Here is a 21,095-nt window from a genome sequence, read left to right on the forward strand (position 1 = left end):
ACTGAGTAAGTAATGTCTGGTCTAGTGAAGCTGAGGTAAAGCAATCTCCCCACTAAACGTCTGTAACTGTCTGGTTCTGTGAGTAATGGGCCCATATTTGCTTGAAGTTTTTGACCTTGTACCAATGGCGTGGATGCATGTTTTGTTTGCTGTATGTTTGAATCTAACAGCATGTCTTGAATAAATTTTTGCTGTGATAAGTAGACGCCATCAGGGGACCGTAGGATTTCAATTCCTAAGAAAAATCTGGCATCACCTAGGTCCTTAATGGTAAACTTAGAGTGGAGAAACTCCTTAATGTTGCAGATAAGTTGAATGTTAGGCCCTGCAATTAAAATGTCATCCACATAGACAATAAGCACTAGAAAGTCAGTATCTGCCCCTTTTGTAAATAGGCAGTGATCATTCACTGACTGTTGAAAACCGTACTGGATCAATGTGTTTGACAACTCCTGGTTCCACATTCTGCCAGCCTGCTTAAGTCCATAAAGTGACTTAGTCAATTTGCACACTTGGCCTTTAGAAGCTTTAGAATAACCAGCTGGAGGTTGCATGTAGATGTCCTCATCAATATAGCCATGTAAGTAGGCATTGTTAATATCAAGTTGATGAAGAGTCCATTGGTTTTTAGCTACTAGAGCAAATAGGATTCGCACAGTTACCATTTTAGCAACAGGAGAAAAACTGTCATTGTAATCAATGCCCAGTTTTTGATTGAACCCTTTAGCAACCAGGCGAGCCTTATACCTGTCTATGGTCCCATCTTGTTTGTATTTGACTCTGTAGACCCACTTGCATCCGATGGCCCTCTTCCCTTTAGGTAACTCAGTTAAGATCCAGGTACCATTGTCTTCTAAAGCTTTGAGTTCAGTTTGCATTGCTTGTACCCAATTTTCATCAGAAATAGCATGATTATATGATAAAGGTTCATGGATTTTGTTGACATTAGATGCAAAAGATGCATATGCATGTGAATAGGGTGAGTTGAGTAAGGGATGTGTGGAATTTGAATTAGCACAATTGGTTATATAATCTGTCATCCAAGTTGGTGGTCTTGAATTTCTTGTGCTTCTTCTAAGTGGTTGAATTGATTGTTCCGGTAGTAAAGTTTGAGTAGGTTCTGTCTGGTTATTTGGTATGTATGGTTCAGCAGCTGTTGGAAATTGTTGTCTTGTTTGGTCAAGATTAATCATGTTGTCATGTGTTGTTGGTGTTGGTGTTTCAGGTATAGTGGTTGTGTGTTCTGGGGTTTCCTGGTTGGTGTTATCTAAACAGTCTGGTATCGTAAAAGTACATGACTCAAAAGGTGTGTTGTGATGGAAAGGATAAACAGTTTCCTTGAATACAACATCCCTGGAGTAGAAAATCTGCTTAGAGTGCATGTCATATAACTTGTAACCTTTCTGTTGAGCCCCATAACCCAATAATACACATGGCTTAGCTCTAGGGTCAAACTTGTCTTTGTGTGGGTTAGTATTGGTTGCAAAACACAAGCAGTCAATAACTCTTAAGTGTTTAAGGTCTGGTTGTATTTGGTGCAGTTTTTCAAAAGGGCTTAACCATTCTAAGAGTGCAGATGGCACTCTATTTGTTAGGTAAACAGCAGATAGGAGAATCTCAGACCAAAAAAGCTTAGGAAACTTAGCCTGAAATAGGAGGGCTCTTCCAATGTTCAAAATTTCTTTATGTTTTCTCTCCACTCTTCCATTTTGCTGTGGAGAATAAGGGCAAGATAGTTGATGTATAATTCCTTTAGAAAGGAACAATGACTTTACTATATGATTTACAAATTCAGTGCCATTATCAGTCCTTATTGTTTTAATTTTGGTATGAAACTGGGTGTCTATTAGCTTAATAAAATGGTCAAGAATTGAGTGGACTTGTTGTTTATTTGGTAACATGTAGGCCCATGTGTATCTGCTATAGTCATCTACTATAGTAATCATGTATCTAGCACCAGTCAAAGAAATGATAGGATAGGGTCCCCATAGGTCAATATGTACTAAATCAAACATGCCTTTAGCAATATTGCAGCTTGGAGAAAATGGCAATCTTTGTTGCTTTGCAAGGGGGCAAACATTACATTCAAAAGAACCACTGTTTGTATCTGAGTTTATTACATGATTTTGTCTAGCCATAGAAATATGACCCAATCTAAGGTGCCATAATAGTTTCAAATGGTCATCATGTTTGGTACAAGTGTGTAAAGCTTTAGTGGTAGGAATGGGTACAAAACACTTCTTATCAAGAAAATATAAGCCTCCAAACAACTTGCCAATCGCTACTACTTCATCAGTCTGCAAATCCTGTAACAAACAGTGGTTAGGTAGTGTTTTCACCGATAGTGCATTGTCCTTTGCAAGGGCTGATGCAGATAATAAATTGCATTTGAATGTTGGTATATATAACACATCCTTTAATACCAATCTGTCATGCATTATGACTTTGCCAACATGTGTTATAGTTCTAGTGGAGTTGTCGGGTAAAGTCACTGTTCTTGGTTTAGGTAATTTGGTTAATGTATGAAACAGATGATGCATGTATGTCATATGATCAGTTGCACCAGTGTCAACAATCCATGGAACTAAATCATACTTATCATGCACATTATAATGAAAATGAGAAACAATACCTGCAAAACTGACTGCATTAGCTACAGGTGTATCCTCTGCCTTATCATCATACTGCATCTTGCCCTTGATTGCACGCTGGACCTCCATTCTCACCATTCTGGATACATCATTCTCATTGTCTCCTGATTTAATAATTGATTGTTCATCATCTACTCGTCCAAAATGTGCTTGAGCTTTCTTTTTCTTTTTGAGTTCAACAAACCAGTCTGGATAACCAGTCAGTTTAAAACAAGTCTCTCTAGTGTGGCCAGTTCCATTACAGTGATCACAGTGCTTGTCAACTTTAGATCTGGAGCTATTACTTGTGTTTCTACTATTGTAGTTTGATTTTTGCACATACATTGCGCTGCTATTCTCACTTGAGTCATAGATTGCAGTATTCACCTCCCTCTGTTTTTCAACACTTAGTACCATTGAATAGGCCTTACTCATGCTTGGAAATGGATCCATAAGCAGAATTTGATTTTTAACATTATCATATGTATCATTCAGTCCTAAGAGGAATTGCATAAGTTTCTCCTCTCTATCTAGATCTGAGGCTGCTCTCACAACTCCACAGGTACACCTTTCTGCAATTCCACATGTGCACTTGGGAATGGGCCTTAAACAAGCCAACTCATCCCAGAGTTTTTTCAATTTAGTGTAGTAATTTGCTATTGTTTGGTTACCTTGCACAGTTATTGAAATATCTTTCCTTATTTGGTAAATCATAGGTCCATTTGATTCACCATACCTGGTAGTTAATTCATTCCAAAGATCCTTGGAACTGGAATAATACAAAAATGCTTCAACTAGATCTTTAGAAATAGAGTTCAAGATCCAAGATGTTACCAGATTGTCGATCCTCTGCCATCTCTTTCTCAATGGAGATCCAGCTGCAGGTTCTTGTTCTTCACCAGTGACAAATTCATATTTGTCCCTGGCCTTCAAGGCTATGGTCATGGATCTGTTCCATGATAAGAAATTCCGGCCATTCAAGGAAATATTGATGAGATTTGAAGCTGAATTTTCAGATGCAGAAACTTTGTAAGTCTCTGATTGCACATTTGTGTTTTCATTGTTTTGATCATAAATTTCTGCCATTGATTTCAGGAAAGGAAGCTTGAAGAAAGCTCTAAAACTTCAAATATCAGAGGAGGCTCTGATACCATGAACAGAAAACAAACAAAAATGAAGAAACTGTATATCTCTTCTCATTACCCGAAGTTTGTACAATGAGTACTATTTATATTTACAAGGGTGCTGTATTTGCTTACTCTAGGCCCTACTGTATTGTATACTGTCTATTGTAACTGAATTAAAATTACAGCTGTACAATATGGGTTGATGGGTTTGTTACATGGATTTGGGTTAAGTGAAACGGGTATGCTATATGGGTTTAATATAAATAGGAAATGTTGTGTTTTATTTTTAGGGTTTTTGCTTTTGGTTAGGGCGGCAGCTTCTCGATTCTTCTTTCTTTGCTTTGCTGTTGGTGTTGGCCCTTAGGCTGTTCATACTCGTTCAGAAGCCCCATAGAGCAATATAAGTTATTAACAGAGCAAATTTTATTAATGGACAAAGTTGCTCTTTATATTCTTTTATTCCTCTCATTCTATATTACTTCACTTGAAACTCTGATGAATCTTCATAAATGAAAAATTGCCCGGGTCTTCACTCTGAATGGTATTAGAGATTAAAAGAAATCTCATTTTTTGCTTCCTTGAAGTCTTGACCTTTTTGCAGATTTTCATCATATTTCTCCTAGGGTTCTGTGGAAATTGAAGCATGTAGATCTTATAGTTTATGGGGTTTCTTGGCCTATTTATACTGGGGCTGTTTGCTGGTTGGTTTCACGGAATTAAGCAATATACTTTCTAATCGATGTTTGTTCAGTCATAGCTCATTATCTTTTGATGGCTTTTTCTTCCATACAGATAAGTGAATTTCTGTATTGGTAGTGAAATGTTACACATGCTCAACGTGTGAAGGGAACTTGATATAGCAGATTTGGGTGACCGGTTCTTTTGTTTTTCTTTTTAATTTTTATTTTTTAAAAGAAAGAAAAGTAAAACGATCTCATGTACTTATTTGACGGCCAAAAATCACACAATGCAAGTTATTGATTCTTTGGATAACACAAGCGGTATTTTTCGTTTTCTTTGAAGAATCAATGGTGTTTAATGCAAAATTCAGTTGGATTAAGAGTTTGATTTCAATTAATTATTTGGTTTGTTGATGCAGATGAACATGCATAGCCGATGTTTGTGAAAATGTTGCTTTAGATATTTTGGTATTGAGGTTTGGCTACAATCAACAAATTGACAGCTATATTTGGATAATCTTCTTCTCCACCCTCATCCTGAAATTCTGCAATCTTCAAATCTTTAAGTTTTTTGTGATGCTGCAATGCAAAATATTAAAATCAAACCTTAGAGAATGAAAACTTAGAGAAGACAATTCCGTAAATCGACATTTAAATTTACCCGAAGGAAATTCTTTATTTTAGCAACATAATCTTCTTGTTTAGTCTGCATACTTTCTACCAGAACAACTGCTTTTAGTCTCAGGAATTTAGGAAAGTGTTTTTGTTGGAAATGTAAAGCTTTGGATGCCTGCAACAAAGTGCACCAACTTCTCCAAACATGTCCACAGAGTGCAGAGTACCAACTACTCTCTCTTTTTCATGATCAGAATCCTCATTGCGCAGAAACAGAACAATGGAAAATTCTCATAAATAAAAGAACATACAACGATATTGAATCAGAAAAAAAAAAACTCTTAAAAATCTTGCAGAACACAAAAAAAATGACATGAGTTATTGATGGACATATGAAAGGTGTGTAGGAGATGGATTTAGTGGAAATGCTAGGACTTCAAATGACTTGGTTATATGATCAGAAGAAACTGATCTTACGATGTAAGAAATGTTTAGCATTGCATTTTGAACCATCTTGTTAACAACCAAAAAAAAAAAAAAAAAGAAAGATGTTTATACAAAGAAACAATTTTACACTATATTTAAAATGTTCAAGAATGTTGTAGAAAGAAAATGCCATACATACCATAAAACCAATTCCAGTTGTCTTTAATTAGAACACATAGCACATTGCTACTTTCAACAATTGCAGCAGCAATGCCAAAAGATGTCTAAATTTGGGTAGATGATTAGAAAATTCAAAAGCTTCCGGATGTTGGAATAAAGCTTTGAAGTAGAATATGCAATGCAAAGCAGGCAAAAGTAAGTCCACACTTCTAACACCATCCATTAGAACCTCTTAAAACTTAAGAGGAAAGTGTTGATCTATAACTAATAATAGGAATATAACAGAAAATATTTCGAAGATTATCACTTCATTGACGCAACATTTTTTTACCTCCTAAATCTAAATGAAGTTATTATTACATTGATGTCACTTCAAAGGTAATGAATGACTAAGAGGAACTTTCTTCTATGCTTTTACAAGGAATTACGAGGCAATTTCACTCTCATCTTAATATGAGTCATGCAAACTTAAGTCTACTAATTAGCTTCCTATAATTAATATCAGGATTACTACATGTAAGGTGTTGTGGGTCCCTCCGACATGTGGGACCCACACTTGTTTGGGAAAAGAGGGAAAAGTTAACAAAAGTTGGCAAAGCAATTCTAAGATTGGCAAAGAAACTCAACAAAAGTAGCACGTTTTTAGGCTGTGAATGCACAGTTCATTCGCTAACTTCTCCTATAAATTTCTGTGTATCACAATGTTGATTATTCCGCTGCGTTAATTTTCTCTTAATTGGTTGAAAGGGCGTAACAACTGATATCAGAGCTGAGGCAAGTGGTACCTGAGGTCCAACAAGTGGTATCAGAGCTAAGCAAGTGGTACCTTGGCCCAACATAAGACATATAAGGTCAACAAGCATTAGATAGGAGCAGTTATACAGAGTAAGGTCAACAAGCATATTAAACTTCATTTTGCATAACAACATCTTCTCTTGGTGGAATGTACCTAGCTTTCATCTCCAAAACCTAACTATACTTTGATCATTCTAATAGATATTGAAATAATTTCATTCTTTTTCCTCTAATGTTCCAACAATTTTTGAAAAGATTTGAACTTTAATTATGCAAACTTCTTTTCTTTAGGAACTCAAGTTCTGCAATTAAGGAGTAAGGTAATACGGTTATAAACACATAAGGTTATCTCAGTGCATTAGATCCTGCATGTTAGGCTATGATCAGAAATGACTAAATACAACTATGTAATCTAAGCATAAAACACCGATTTCTCAATAGATTTTTCTTCCTGATTGATTGGGTTCCAACATTGGAGTTTCAAGTTTCAATTTCCAATTGTTGGAAATAAGTTAATTGTAGTAGTACCAGCGAATTTCATTCATTTCTTTGTAGAACTTTACTTTAAACATTATTTGTTTCAGTAAATATATTGAAGGGGAAAAAACAAGAATATTATAGTTTTTACCAGGAGCAGTTGAAATGAGTAGTTATTCTCTTGCTACTGGATTGGCTTATGGGAGATAGTGTAATAGACTGGATCCATGACTCTGTCTATAGACCAAATCAATTAAAATAAAAAAAAAATTTTAAAAGTTACATCCACTTACTGGTTTCAATAAAAATTTTATTTTCATTCGTTTGGTCTACGGGTGAGCCATGGACCCGATTAGGAAAGTAAATCTCATTCTTTTTATGTTTTTTCCTTGTTTTGTCACTGGAGATAATAAAAAATAATTGAACATGTATCATTTTATAGCTATTTTTTTTCTCTTCTTTAAATATAACAACAAAATCTATAGGAATGAAAATTGCTCAAATCTGGAAGTACACAACACAATTGTTGTTATAATCCTATGATTCACGATACGAATCGTACGATTCCTATCAAATTTAAGGTAAAACGAGACATATTTTAAGGGCGAATCAGATACCACATTGAATTGGAAGCGAATTGCACGAATCGGCATGAATCGCATCGAATCAACGATTTGCGTTGAAATTTAAAAAAATATAATAAGTAAAATATAAGCCCAATGCATGTAGACCTATTCCTAATAGGAGTAGAAGATTAAAATTAACAACATATATGAGGAAATTTAAAGGACACAAACACTCAACTCAAAAGTCAGAAATGATATTTTGAGAAGAGAATAGACAGAACACACAACACATCCAAGGATGTTTTTACTACAAAATCAATTTGTACTTTGTAACCTGTAGATAGTTCACATATGACCGATTAAGACTGGCCCAAAAACAAAGGCAGCCAAAATATTGGAAACAAAGGGGATAGAGGCTGACGAGAAAGGCTAAATCATTAAAAAGGGATTTATCTGGTTTTCTTTTGATATAAAAAGAGCGAAGAGAAAGAAAAATTAGGGGTTTTTTGCGAACATAAAATGGCATTGTTTTGAAGAGTTTAGTTGAAGAAAAAAGAAAAAAGTGTTCTGTACAGCAAAAGAAAATAGAACTACTTTGATACATTAGGCCATAATTAATAATCCCCTATTTCTTTTGTCTAGCTAGCCCACCATAGCAAAGGGGGCGTTTGATGAAAGAGTGTGGTCCTAACGACCCACCACCTTTTTAGCTAGCCCACCATCTTTTAACAAGTAGCTTGATTGATATAGACGTTAACTAACTTTTAGAAGTAAAAAAAAAAAAATAGCGTCTTTATAAAAAATTAAGTTAAGGCGGCGTATTAAAATAGTTAATAGCTAAAGTTATTAAAATATCTAACAGCTATTAAAATAATTAATTTTACCGAATAGATTCATAGTTTCATTTAATTATCTGTCTTCTTTACAGTTGACTTTTTGCTTCATATTGACATTAAGTGCTTTGGATGGAGGTATAAAATCATCTATTTTTAAACTATAAGAATACTGAAGTTCATTATGGTAAAATATAAGGATAAATTAGTAATTATTTTAATTTTCAAACTGAAATATTTATGTACAAAAGGTCAGTAGTTAAACTAAGGTGTTTAATCGAACATTTATATGTGTCGCCCATTCCATTTCCTTCTCATTCTTTCTAAACAACATAAACTGATGGCTTCAACTGAATCTCTTGGAGAGTATACCACTCAAGGTAAAGGAGAAGAGGATTTGATCTACGCTATGCGATTATCATGTGCTTTTGTCTTCACAATGGCGATGAATGCTGCAACGCGACTGAAACTCCTAGATATAATATCCAGAGCAGGACTGGGAGCATATCTCTCTGCTAAAGAGATTGCATCACAATTACCTACTAAAAATCCACAAGCAGCACAAATGTTGGATCGCATCCTACGCCTTCTTGCTACCTATTCTGTAGTTACTTGCACCAATTCTGTTAACAAGCTAGATGGTGATAACAACAGCACAAACTGGCTCTATGGCTTAGCACCCATTTCCAAATATTTTCTGAACAGCGAAGGAAACACGTCGCTCGCTCCTCCAATGCATTTGCTACACTGCAAGGCCTTCATGGATAGCTGGTCAGTTGAAAATATATTTGAAGTACCGATGAATTTTACGATTATGCTTTGCTATAGTGTTATTGACTTATTGGAAACATTTGCAAAATAATTGGGAATTATGAATTCAGACTTCAATTAAAAAGTAATCAGTAATAAAAAAAAAAAAAACAATAAATTATTAAATATAATGGTTTGCCAAGATAATATATATGCCTAGTTTTTATTTCTTTGAGTGTGCAGGTATGGCCTAGAAGATGCAGTTCTTGAAGGTGGAGTTCCATTTAACAGGGTCCATGAAATGCACGTGTATGAATATACTGCCAAATTTCCCCAATTCAATGAACTCTTCAACAAAGCAATGATAAACTTGACTCGTCTTCTTATGGAAAATATCTTAGATAAGTATAAAGGCTTCAAGAATCTTAAAGAGTTGGTTGATGTTGGAGGAGGGCTTGGACTCACGCTTCAAATGATCACCTCTAAATATCCCAACATCAAAGCTATCAATTTTGATTTGCCTCATGTTATCCAAGATGCACCTCTGTATTCCGGTAACAAAACAAAAAATCACAAAGAAAGAGTGACTATATGCTTTTATAAATTACTTAATCACAAATTCGAATTAGAAATTTTATATAAATTCAACATTCTTTGATAATGCTGTGTATAGGTGTTCAATACATCAGTGGAGATATGTTTACGAAAGTTCCCAAAGGAGAAGCCATTTTGTTGAAGGTGATTTGATTGCTTGACACATATACATTTTCTTATCTATTATATAGGTTCTTAAGGATTAATTCTTATTACTAACAGCAGATTTTGGATAAGAAGTAGAAAAAGGTTCGTGGGTTAGTGACTATTGGATCGGTGAATAAAATTGCTTCTAATTATGATCCAAAATATTCATTTTCTAATTAATTATTCATTTTCTTTCATTTTGTCATGGACATTTGATTGGCTTTTCTATTCCTCTGGAAAAAAAAAATCAGTTTATACTTCATAATTGGAATGATGACCGTTGTTTGAGGCTATTGAAGAATTGCTATGCTGCTCTGCCGGATGATGGGAAGATAATTGTAATGGAACAACTTGTTCCAGAAACAGTTGATACTAATGAAGTAACAAGAATCACTTTCCAGTTTGATTTAATTATGCTTGCTCAAGCTGCTGATGGAAAAGAACGAAGTAGGAGCCAATATGAGTCCTTGGCTACAAAAGCTGGATTTAGCGGTCTCAAACTCGAGTGTCATATTGGCAATTTCTGGGTTATGGAAATATACAAGTGAGATGAATGTGATGGTTTATGGATTTCGCCTACTATAAATAAGATGAAGATCTGCCGACAACTAGACTCTTGTACTTGTACAATCCATGCTGCTAATAAATAAGAAACCTCATGAAATAATAAAATAGCCTTTCTTGATTGCACTTTGACAATCAGCAGAATAATAATTCTTTTCGGTGCATGGTTCTTGAACGCAATGGGAGTGTCAAGCTTCCTAAAAACAAAATTAATAATCAAAACTAGTTCATTTGGACAATTGATATTCTTTTTGAAAGGACATTTTAACTTCTATACCATGTTTGGATTAGGAAAAAAAGGAAAATAGGGAGGGAAAATAATTGATACTTTTCTTTATTATTTTATACTCTTGTGTTTGGATTAAAGGGAAAAAGGAAAATTAAAAGGTATAGAAATTAAGGAAATGTGATTCAAAATGTTACTATTACATAACTGAATTTTGTTTATATAATGATATGGTGGATTTATGGTTTCCTCTTCCATGGTATTTTTGTTGTTTTAATTTGTGTTTCAAGAAGATTAATCAATTTTCTAATTAGGATTAGTGCAATACAAAATCTAAGTGAATAGTGTTAAATAATTCGCATCACCCACCTGCATTTTGCATTTGTACATACATAGTTAAATGCTATAAATGCAATACTTGGTAAATTGCTATTTGTATTGCACTATTTGTTACTTGTTCACTCGATTGGAAATGTGCTCTGCAAATGCACAAGTCGTATGAGTAATATAGAAAAGGGTTGTCGGATCCACAGGGATTGGAGAATAGGCTATTAATTTTTCAATACAATTATTAGGAAGATGCAATATAGGGAATAATGATTAAACTAAATTGCATATTAAATTGAAGAAAATACAAATTAAAAATTGTAAGTAGAGATAATCAAAAGTAAATTCAAGAAATTAAATGGTTGAGACAATCTAGCTACGGATCTCTATTAGTTCTAGTGCAAACCACGAACAGTTGATTTAAATGGACTATATCTATTCCTGAAGGAGGACTAACCAGAATTATCCAAGTTCCTCTTTCAAGGCTAAATGGACGTGTTAAAATCAAAATGGTACCTATTTTTGCGGTACTACATTGATTGAAATCCAATGAGTTTGTGTTAGTCCTTTGGCCCTCAAAGAAATTCAGCCTATCCATAGGTCTAATTTTCTAGGTTTAACCCATGAGATCTGACTAATAAGTCAATTTTCCAATATACAAGTCAGTCTAATATCATGCAAATATGTGGCCATCTTATCCACAGGCATTAAGTTCATACATATTAAATCAGGAAAATATAAGCATACAAAATATAAGTCAAACTATTCAAGGTTTGGCACTTAGCCACTCTCCCTTTGCTTCCTTTTATGTTGTAACAACACTATCAGCTGCTGTCTCTCTTTGTGTGGCTACCTACTTTTGATTGGCTCTCTCCTTGTGTGGCACAACTAGGTGCTAAGAGAGTCCAAACTCTCAATCTTCTCTTTGATTCCTTTATATATGCTTCACAGTTAGCTAGGATTGGTCCACTTAACCCACTTGCACAACTTGGTCTTGAAAAGCTGATTTTCACCGCCCATATCATGCAAAAGAAATGATAAAATAATAAAATGGGAGCTGCATCCAAAACCAGATGCAATGCTTCTCTAAAATGATGCAGTTTTTGGTCCAGATGATCTATTACAAGATCATTCCACAGAGATTATTGCTGTAGGTCTAGATTCTTCCATGTTGCTTCTTCTTTTCTTTTTGGGCTATATGTTTTAGGCTTCCAATTTGTTAATGTCACGATCCAAAACCATGAGCCAGACCGGCACTAGGACCCAAGTAAGCTTAAGGCCTCGAGACTCGCAGTAAGCCTAACTCACATGAATCTAACTCCTTAAAGACTATGGTTGTACCATTCAATATCATGCATGGAAAGCTAATGTAGTAGCTGATGCTCTGAGTCAAAAATCTTTAGGAAATTTATTTCACATCTCAGTAGAAAGAAGACTAATCATCTGGGAATTTAATATGATCGCTTGAAGGAGGTCTTAAGCTAGAAATTCCTACTTCGGGTACTTTATTGGCTCATTTCAGAGTAAGACCAATGTTGTTTAATAAGATCAAGTCTGTATAAAATAGACCTGCAACTATAGAAAATTATGCAAAAAGTAGCTACTGGTAGTGATAAGTGTAAATTTTATAGTGTTTTTAATATAGTTTTTATTAGAATTTTAGTAAGCTTTTATTACTTTAATTTGATTTTAAATCACTTTTAATATAATTGTGTTCAAAAGCTTCCTTGATCTTTAATCCGCTTGATCTAAGAGAAAATTGTAGGAATTTGGCGCAGAAAAGATCTTTATAATACAAGGCACTTAGCCTCTAGCACGCCCAGGCCGTGCTAAAAGGCTCAACCGTGCTAGAAGCCAAGGAAACCAAAGGAGAGACAGAAGAGAGCACGGCCAGGGAGTGTCAAAAGGCACGGCTGTGCCACAATGGGACCAGGGCGTGTCAAGCATAGCACGCCCATGGCAACTCTAGGCAGACTTCCAGAGAAAAGCACGCCCTGCCTGTGCTTTGTAGCACGCCCGTGCCTCAGTGCTTCACTAGCCCGTGCTACCTAGCACGCCCCGTGCTTCACTAGCCAGACTTCCAGACTAAAGCACACCCAGCCCATGCCATGAAGCACGCCCGTGCTGTGCAGGCGGAACCAGCGTGAATTTAATACGCAAATCAAGCTTTTTCTCACATGGGCCGACTTCAGGGAGTTTCCTAAACACACTAAACAAGACCTGGACCTATTCTTGGAGAAAAAGGAGTCCTAATCAAGAAGAAATCAAGAGCCTAAACAGTCATGATCTCCTATAAAGGATTTTGCACTAAATAAGGATTCTATTTCCTAAAAGGAGTCAGACTTGCCTTCAGGAACTCTATATAAAGAAAGGAACTTCTCATAACAGGGAATCTCGTTTTTTTTTATGCAATTTCTTTACATAATTCTTTCTCTCTCTCAAAGATTTCAAGCATCAAATAATTGTGCCAAGATTCAAGGAAGCCATCAACATAGTTGTGATACAGTTTTTATTCTAAACTCTTCATCTTGTTTCTTTCTTTATTGATTGTCTTTAAATATGATGAATGATTCAAGTATGATTGAATTTAATTTAATTACTATGTCTAGCTAAACTCTTATACTAGAGATTTGATGTAATTTAATTCGATTCCAGTTTATAATATTAGATTTATTTTTCTTTGTTCTTGTTATAACTTATTATTGTGCTTAAGGCTTCCAGACAGAAATTATTTCCCCTGGATTGAGCTATTTCAATAATCACATTCGGGAGAAGGGTTATTGATATGAAAAAGATAATAATTTACTTGAGAATAATAACTTGATGCGGAAGCCATAAGGTTTGACTCAAGGGGGGTTTTCATAAGTTAATAAAGTATTAAGTTGTGAACTCACAAAACAACCACAAAACCTAATAATCTGATTTATGTTTAATTTCACTATTAAAGATAGGTAATTAAACTGGATTAGAATAGCTAACAATAAATCGGGAGAGCTTGTTAGTAACTTTAGGGTTGTTTCTCCTACTTGAACAATTAAAGTTGATTAATGAACTAATAGAATAAGCTGGATAGAATTAAGTGAAATCAAATTCCCTAGTAGCTTAATCCTCTGATTTCTTTTCACCTGAATTTTGTGTTTGATCTCTTCTATTTTTACTTTAAATTTTTTTTACCTTACAGCGAATCTCTCTTATCATCGTCTAAATAATAATAGGTTAACATAATTTTGGTAATTGATAAACAATCCCTGTGGATACGATACTCTCTTACTCTATATTACTTGTTGCGATTTCGTACACTTGTGAAAAACGCTATCAAGTTTTTGGCGCCGTTGCCGGGGATTGGCGTATCAATATCAATACAAATTACCCTATTGTTAATTTAGACACTCTTTTATTTAATTTTCTTTTAAGTACTGTTCCAAGTTGTTTTATGCAAAGAAGATCAAGGAATACAAATACTGAACCTCTAATCTTTGATCCGGAAATTGAATGAACTCTTCGAAGGCTCAACGCTGCAAGAAAAACACAAGAAATAAAACTGGAACAACAAGCAGACATGGCCAACGAAAACGAGAACGAAAACATAGTCGGGCCACCACTTCAACATCCGGTCCGTACCTTAAGGGATTATACAACACCTAATCTGAATGGGACAACCTCAAGTATTACTAGACCCAGGGTAGAAGCTAATAACTTTGAGATTAAACCCGCAATTATCCAAATGCTCTCTACCTCGATCCAATATGGGGGTTTGCCTAGTGAAGATCCTATTGCTCACATCACCAATTTTCTGGAAATTTGTGACACTTTCAAACAAAACGGTGTTTCTGAAGATGCAATCAAATTAAGACTCTTCCCTTTTACACTTAGGGATAAAGCTAGATCATGGTTACAATCATGTCCCGCTGGAAGTTTTACAACATGGGATGAATTAGCTCAAAAATTTCTAGCTAAATTCTTTCCATCCTCAAAAACCACCAAGTTGCGCAATGAGATAATGACATTTGCTCATCATGATCAAGAGAGCTTGTATGAAGCTTGGGAAAGATTCAAGGACTTGTTAAGAAAGTGCCCACATCACAGTTTGCCCAAATGGTTACAGGTACAAACCTTCTATAATGCATTATCTCCTAACATCAAAATTACTTTAGATGCAGCTGCAGGTGGATCCTTTGAAAAGAAAGGAATTGATGAAGCATATGAGTTGATAGAGGAAATGGCAAGCAACAGCCACTACCAAAACAATTCCGAAAGAAGAAGAACCACGGGAGTCTATGAAACAGACGCCATTACAGTACTTAATGCCAAGGTAGATAACATGGTAAGGAAATTGGACATGTTAACTATTAATCCTATAAATTCTGTTATGCAAATTTGTGATAGGTGCAATGGACAACATGGAATTGGGGAATGCATCATGGACTCTTTAAATCCACAAACTTTGGAGCAAGTGAACTATGTGATGAATCAAGGAAGAAAGAATTACCCTTATTCAAATTCATATGATAACAGGTTAAGGAATCATCCTAATCTATCCTATGGTAATCCTAACAATGCCTTGAATGCACCACCAGGGTTCCATCCTCCAGAAAAGAAATCTCATGATGACCTCCTCACTGCTCTTTCCAAATCACACATGGAATTCATGAATGAAACCAGGGAAAACCATAAAATCCAGCAGGCTGTAATAAGAAATTTGGAAATTCAGCTAGGGCAATTTGCAAATATGATGGCATCTCGACCTCAAGGTACGTTACCTAGCAATACTGAAAAGAATCCAAAAGAACAAGTGCAGGCTATCACCTTGAGGAGTGGCAAACAATTAGATGAACAACCAAGGAAAGAAAAGGAAGAAAAAGAACAACCAAAGGTGCCTATCATTGACTTAGAGGAAAAAGAAAAGGTAAAACCCTATGTTCCTCCTATTCCCTTTCCACAAAGATTAAAGAAAGCACAAGATGACAAGAGCTTCCTCAAGTTTCTGGATGTGTTTAAGAAGCTTCAAATCAATGTTCCCTTTACTGAAGCTCTTGCTCAAATGCCTAGCTATGCTAAATTCCTAAAAGATATCCTGAGCAAGAAATGAAAAATTGATGATCAAGGAACGATAATGTTAACCGAGGAGTGCAGTGCAATTATCCAAAACAGACTGCCTCCAAAGTTAAAAGATCCAGGAAGTTTTTCTATCCTTTGTAACATCGGTAATCTTGACTTTGAAAAGGCTTTGGCGGATTTAGGTGCTAGCATTAATCTTATGTCCTATGAAGTTTTTAAGATGCTAGGTATGGGAGAGCTCAAACCAACAAGAATGTCTTTGCAACTAGCAGATCGTTCAATTAAATATCCTAGAGGAATTGTAGAAGACGTGCTTGTAAAGGTAGGTACATTCATCTTTCCTGTTGATTTTGTTATTCTTGACATTGATGACGACAGGGAAGGATCTCTAATTCTGGGAAGGCCCTTTCTTGCAACTGCAAGAGCATTAATTGATGTTTATGAGGGTAAGTTGACCTTAAGAGTTGGATAGGAAGAGATTGTTTTTGATGTACTTAAATCTTGTAAACTTCCTATGGACTATGGGGACTGTTTCCGAATTGATGTTGTTGATGAATGTGTGGAAAACACTTTGCATGTCGAAAATAACATTAATGAACCAAGCATCCTGAATGGAAAAGAAAAGGAACCACCTAAGCATGAACTAAAACAACTTCCATCTCATTTAAAACATGCATTCTTAGGAGAGAACCATTCCTTTCCTGTTATTATTTCTTCTCACTTAACGCTTGATCAAGAGGAAAGGTTGTTGCAGGTTCTACGTAGACACAAGAAAGCATTAGGGTGGTCTATCTCGAATTTACAAGGAATAAGACCGAGTGTGTGCATGCATAAAATCTTGATGGAAGAAGACTACAAACCTTCAATCGAGCATCAAAGGCGACTGAACCCAAACATGAAGGAGGTAGTCAAGGCTGAAATCATCAAACTCTTAGATGCCGGCATCATTTATCCAATTTCAGACAGTAATTGGGTAAGTCCTGTCCAAGTTGTTCCAAAGAAGGGAGGTATGACTGTTATCTCTAATGCAAACAATGAACTAATCCCCACAAGAATAGTCACAGGTTGGCGTGTGTGCATAGATTATAGAAAACTAAATAAAGCAACACGCAAGGACCATTTTCCCCTTCCCTTTATTGATCAAATGCTTGAGAGACTTGCAGGTTATCCTTTTTATTGTTTCTTAGATGGCTATTCAGGATACTTCCAAATACCTATAGCTCCTGAAGACCAAGAGAAAACTACATTCACATGTCCTTATGGTACTTTTGCCTACAGGAGAATGCCTTTTGGGCTATGCAATGCCCCTGCCACCTTTCAAAGATGCATGATGTCCATCTTTTCAGATATGGTAGAAAAATTTATTGAAATATTCATGGATGACTTTTCTGTGTTTGGTTCTTCCTTCGATGCATGCCTTCATAATTTATCTTTATAATGCAACGATGTGAAGATACTAACCTTGTGTTAAATTGGGAAAAATGTCACTTCATGGTTAGTGAAGGTATTGTCTTAGGGCATAAAATCTCTCAAAAAGGGATTGAAGTAGACAAGGCAAAAATTGAGGTAATTGAAAAACTACCTCCTCCTAACACAGTGAAAGGTATAAGAAGTTTTCTTGGGCATACAGGGTTTTACAGGAGATTCATAAAGGATTTCTCAAAAATCACTAAACCTCTTTGCAATCTACTAGTTAAAGATATTCCTTTTGATTTTGACAAGGAGTGTTTAGATACTTTTAACAGGTTGAAGAAGGAGTTAATCTCAGCCCCGATCATCACTACACCAGATTGGACTTTACCCTTTAAACTAATGTGTGATGCTAGTGATCATGCTGTAGGAGCTGTTCTTGGACAAAGAAAAGACAAGAAGTTGCATGTTATTTATTATGCAAGTCGCACATTGAATGATGCGCAATTAAACTATGCAACTACGGAAAAAGAATTGTTGGCTATTGTTTTTGCTTTTGACAAATTCAGGGCATATCTAATTGGAGCTAAAACAATAGTATACACAGATCACTCCGCCATCAAATACTTGCTGGAAAAGAAAGATGCAAAACCGAGACTCATTCGTTGGGTACTTTTATTGTAAGAATTTGACCTAGAAATTCGCGACAAAAAGGGGACCGAGAACCTCGTTGCTGACCATCTTTCCAGGCTTGAATTGGGGGAAGAAGATACAAGCAAGTTACAAATCAATGAAAGCTTTCCCCATGAGCAACTCCTTCTAGTAGCAAATGCTCAAACCCCCTGGTACGCTGACATAGTTAATTATCTTGTTTGCAAAATTCCTCCTCCCAATTTTTCTTACCAACAAAGAAAAAATTTTTTTCATGATATCAAATTCTACTATTGGGAGGAGCCATTTTTGTTCAAGTATTGCAGTGATCAGCTTTTCAGAAGATGTATACCGGAAACTGAAATAGAAAGTGTCCTTAAATTCTGCCATTCAATGGAATGTGGAGGTCACTTTGGAGCAAGCAAAACAGCTGCGCGTATACTAGAAAGTGGTTTGTATTGGCCTAATCTCTTTAAAGATGCTTATAACTATGTTCGTCTATGTGATTGTTGTCAAAGGTTAGGTAACACTTCGAAGAGACATGAGATGCCCCTAAATAGCATCCTTGAAGTCGAAATCTTCGACGTATGGGGTCTGGACTTCATGGGACCTTTTCCGCCATCGTATTCAAATCAATACATTCTAGTGGCGGTGGATTATGTGTCAAAATGGGCAGAGGCTGTTGCTCTTCCAAATAACGATGCCAAAAGTGTAATGAGCTTCATCAAGAAAAACATTTTTACAAGGCATGGTACTCCTAGGGCAATAATCACGGACGGAGGTAAGCATTTTTGCAATAAATATTTAGATTCCCTTCTTGCAAAATATGGTGTCACTCATCGTGTAGGTACTCCATATCATCCTCAAACAAGTGGACAAGTAGAGGTCACTAATAGAGAAATCAAAAAGATCCTCGAAACCACTGTTGGACAATCAAGAAAGGATTGGTCCAAAAAGCTAGACGATGCTCTATGGGCCTACAGAACGGCATTCAAAACGCCTATAGGTATGTCTCCATATCGCATGGTGTATGGTAAGGCTTGTCATCTTCCTGTAGAGTTAGAACATAAGGCGTTTTGGGCCATTCAATTTCTTAACTTTAATGCCAAAGAAGTGGGACAAAAACGCTTGTTACAGCTAAACATGATGGATGAATTGCGCCTCCATGCTTATGAAAGTGCTAAAATATACAAAGATCGCACTAAACAATGGCACGATAAGCGCATTATCATGAGGGATCTAAAGGTAGGCCAGCAGGTGTTGCTCTATAACTCTAGGCTCCGGTTATTCCCTGGTAAGTTGCGCTCTAGATGGTCTGGACCATTCACGATCAAGGAAATCTTTCCTCATGGCGCGATTGAAATAGTGGATGGTAAGTCGAATCGAAGTTTCAAGGTAAATGCTCAACGTTTGAGAAGCTATCATAATGAAAACTTTGAACCCATTAAGAGTACAATTGGTCTTGCTTAGCCTAAACTAGGATAAGTGCGTCGAACTTAACGACGTTAAACAAAAGTGCTTGTGGGAGACAACCCATCTACTTTTCTTGCTAAATTTTTCGTCCATTTATTTATTTTTATTGTCTATTTTATTTGTCAAATCCCCCAAATTTTCTCCATAAGTGTTCTTTTGTTTTAGTTAGAATTTTTGTAGGAAAAAGTGGAAATCCAGAACAGAGCACGCCCTAGCCGTGCTAAATGGCACGCCCGTGCCATGAGGTGAGAAGCCAGCACGCCCAGGCGTGCCCCGAAGCACGCCCGTGCATTTTTCCAGAGTTTTGACACTTGAAGGTCAGAGAACAGCACGCCCCAGGCGTGCCCATCAGCACGCCCGTGTCAGGTACGCCTTTTCTTTTGTTTTGCAGGTCAGAGGAAAGCACGCCCAGGCCGTGCTCATCAGCATGGCCGTGCCACGATCAGACCCACTTATTAATTGGCGCCCCTATTTAAAGAGCATGCCTTCAAACCCTCTCTTTTCCATCTCGCACGCCCTAGCCGTCACCCTTTTCTCTCAAATTTTCTCTTTTCTTCTCCCTTTTCTCTCAAATCAAACACTCTCAACCCAAAATTTTCAAATAATCAACTTCAACAATGCCTCCTAGATACAAACGCACCAGACCCGCATCCTCCGTTGGTGCTAGAAAGCGTTCAACTACGCGATCCTCCACGGCTCCTCAACCTCCTTCACCTCCTGCACTTCCATTCGAGTTTGCCTCATCCGATCAACAAGAAAGGTACACAGAATTATCTCTTCGACCTATTTTACCGAATAGATTTATTGATGAGGCTGCTTTAGCACAAGTGGGTCTTAGAGATATTGTGTTAGAACCACTTAAGAGAATAGGGTGGGGGCAATTTCTTGATATGAAGGATTTAGTCTATGCACCTCTAACTCTAGAATTTCTAAGTTCCTATCACGCTTTTATCCCATTTTTGCCTGATTCACCACCAAGCAGGGTTAGCTTTAGGCTTCTTAGTCAAGATTTTGAACTAACTGTGAATGAAATTAGCCACATTTTTGGGTTTCCCACAGATAATAGCCGGATACGAGTATCTAGTGATTTTAGTGCACACAATGCTTGGCAAAATTTTACAGGTGAAGTAAATTATAATCCTAGATATTCAAAAGCATCCAAATTAAAAAAACCTTCCTTGCGATACATTCACAAATTCTTGTATAATACCATATTTGGAAGGAGTGAGAGCGATGAGGTGTTAAGTTTAAATGAATTATATTTTCTGTGGGCTATTGAAAATGGGGTTTTGTTGAATGTTGGATATTGGCTATGCCAAAAATTTGCAAGGGTGGCTGGAGCCGACAAAGGGGCTATAATGGTGGGGTGTTTTGTGACCCGCATTTCTAGATATTTACAGGTTTGGCAACCACCTAGATCAGTACATGAGAGTGTTGGAGGGGGGCGTGGCACCCGACTAGATTTGGATGTCATGATCCACATGAAATTGATCGAAAAAGTCGGGGATGCATACCGAGTAATGGGTGCTCCAGAGGTCAATACTGATGAGGCAGGAGCAGAGGCAG

The 21,095-nt window shown here is 36.4% G+C and overlaps 1 protein-coding gene, 1 long non-coding RNA gene and 1 other non-coding gene across 3 annotated transcripts; 2 read left to right on the forward strand and 1 right to left on the reverse strand.

The window, feature by feature from the left end:
• Positions 1-2,070: 2,070 nt before the first annotated feature.
• Positions 2,071-3,888, forward strand: LOC149499010 (uncharacterized). The gene is made up of 2 exons (XR_016322735.1): positions 2,071-3,659; positions 3,726-3,888. It is a non-coding gene; the product is annotated as an uncharacterized LOC149499010 (long non-coding RNA).
• A 4,781-nt stretch (positions 3,889-8,669) lies between these two features.
• On the forward strand, positions 8,670-10,368 carry LOC149499011 (caffeic acid 3-O-methyltransferase-like). Its single transcript, XM_089721614.1, has 4 exons — positions 8,670-9,100; positions 9,323-9,633; positions 9,753-9,817; positions 10,072-10,368. The coding sequence occupies exons 1-4, from the start codon at positions 8,670-8,672 to the stop codon at positions 10,366-10,368; spliced, it is 1,104 nt and encodes a 367-aa protein (XP_089577740.1).
• A 4,551-nt stretch (positions 10,369-14,919) lies between these two features.
• LOC149499012 (small nucleolar RNA R71) lies at positions 14,920-15,025 on the reverse strand. The gene has a single exon (XR_016318989.1). It is a non-coding gene; the product is annotated as a small nucleolar RNA R71 (small nucleolar RNA).
• Positions 15,026-21,095: the final 6,070 nt, after the last annotated feature.

This window comes from Jatropha curcas, chromosome 1 (genome assembly GCF_041381405.1).
Source record: "Jatropha curcas cultivar XTBG-Jc1 chromosome 1, XTBG_Jcur_1.0, whole genome shotgun sequence".
NCBI classification, from domain to species: domain Eukaryota; kingdom Viridiplantae; phylum Streptophyta; class Magnoliopsida; order Malpighiales; family Euphorbiaceae; genus Jatropha; species Jatropha curcas.

What these genes read in the sequence shown, in the direction of transcription:
- LOC149499011 (XM_089721614.1), top strand. Translation starts at nt 8,670, where the DNA reads ATGGCTTCAACTGAATCTCTTGGAGAGTATACCACTCAAGGTAAAGGA. An exon ending in AAGGCCTTCATGGATAGCTG is followed by an intron (nt 9,101 to 9,322) that starts GTCAGTTGAAAA and finishes TTGAGTGTGCAG; the next exon opens with GTATGGCCTAGAAGATGCAG. An exon ending in GAGAAGCCATTTTGTTGAAG is followed by an intron (nt 9,818 to 10,071) that starts GTGATTTGATTG and finishes AAAAAAAATCAG; the next exon opens with TTTATACTTCATAATTGGAA.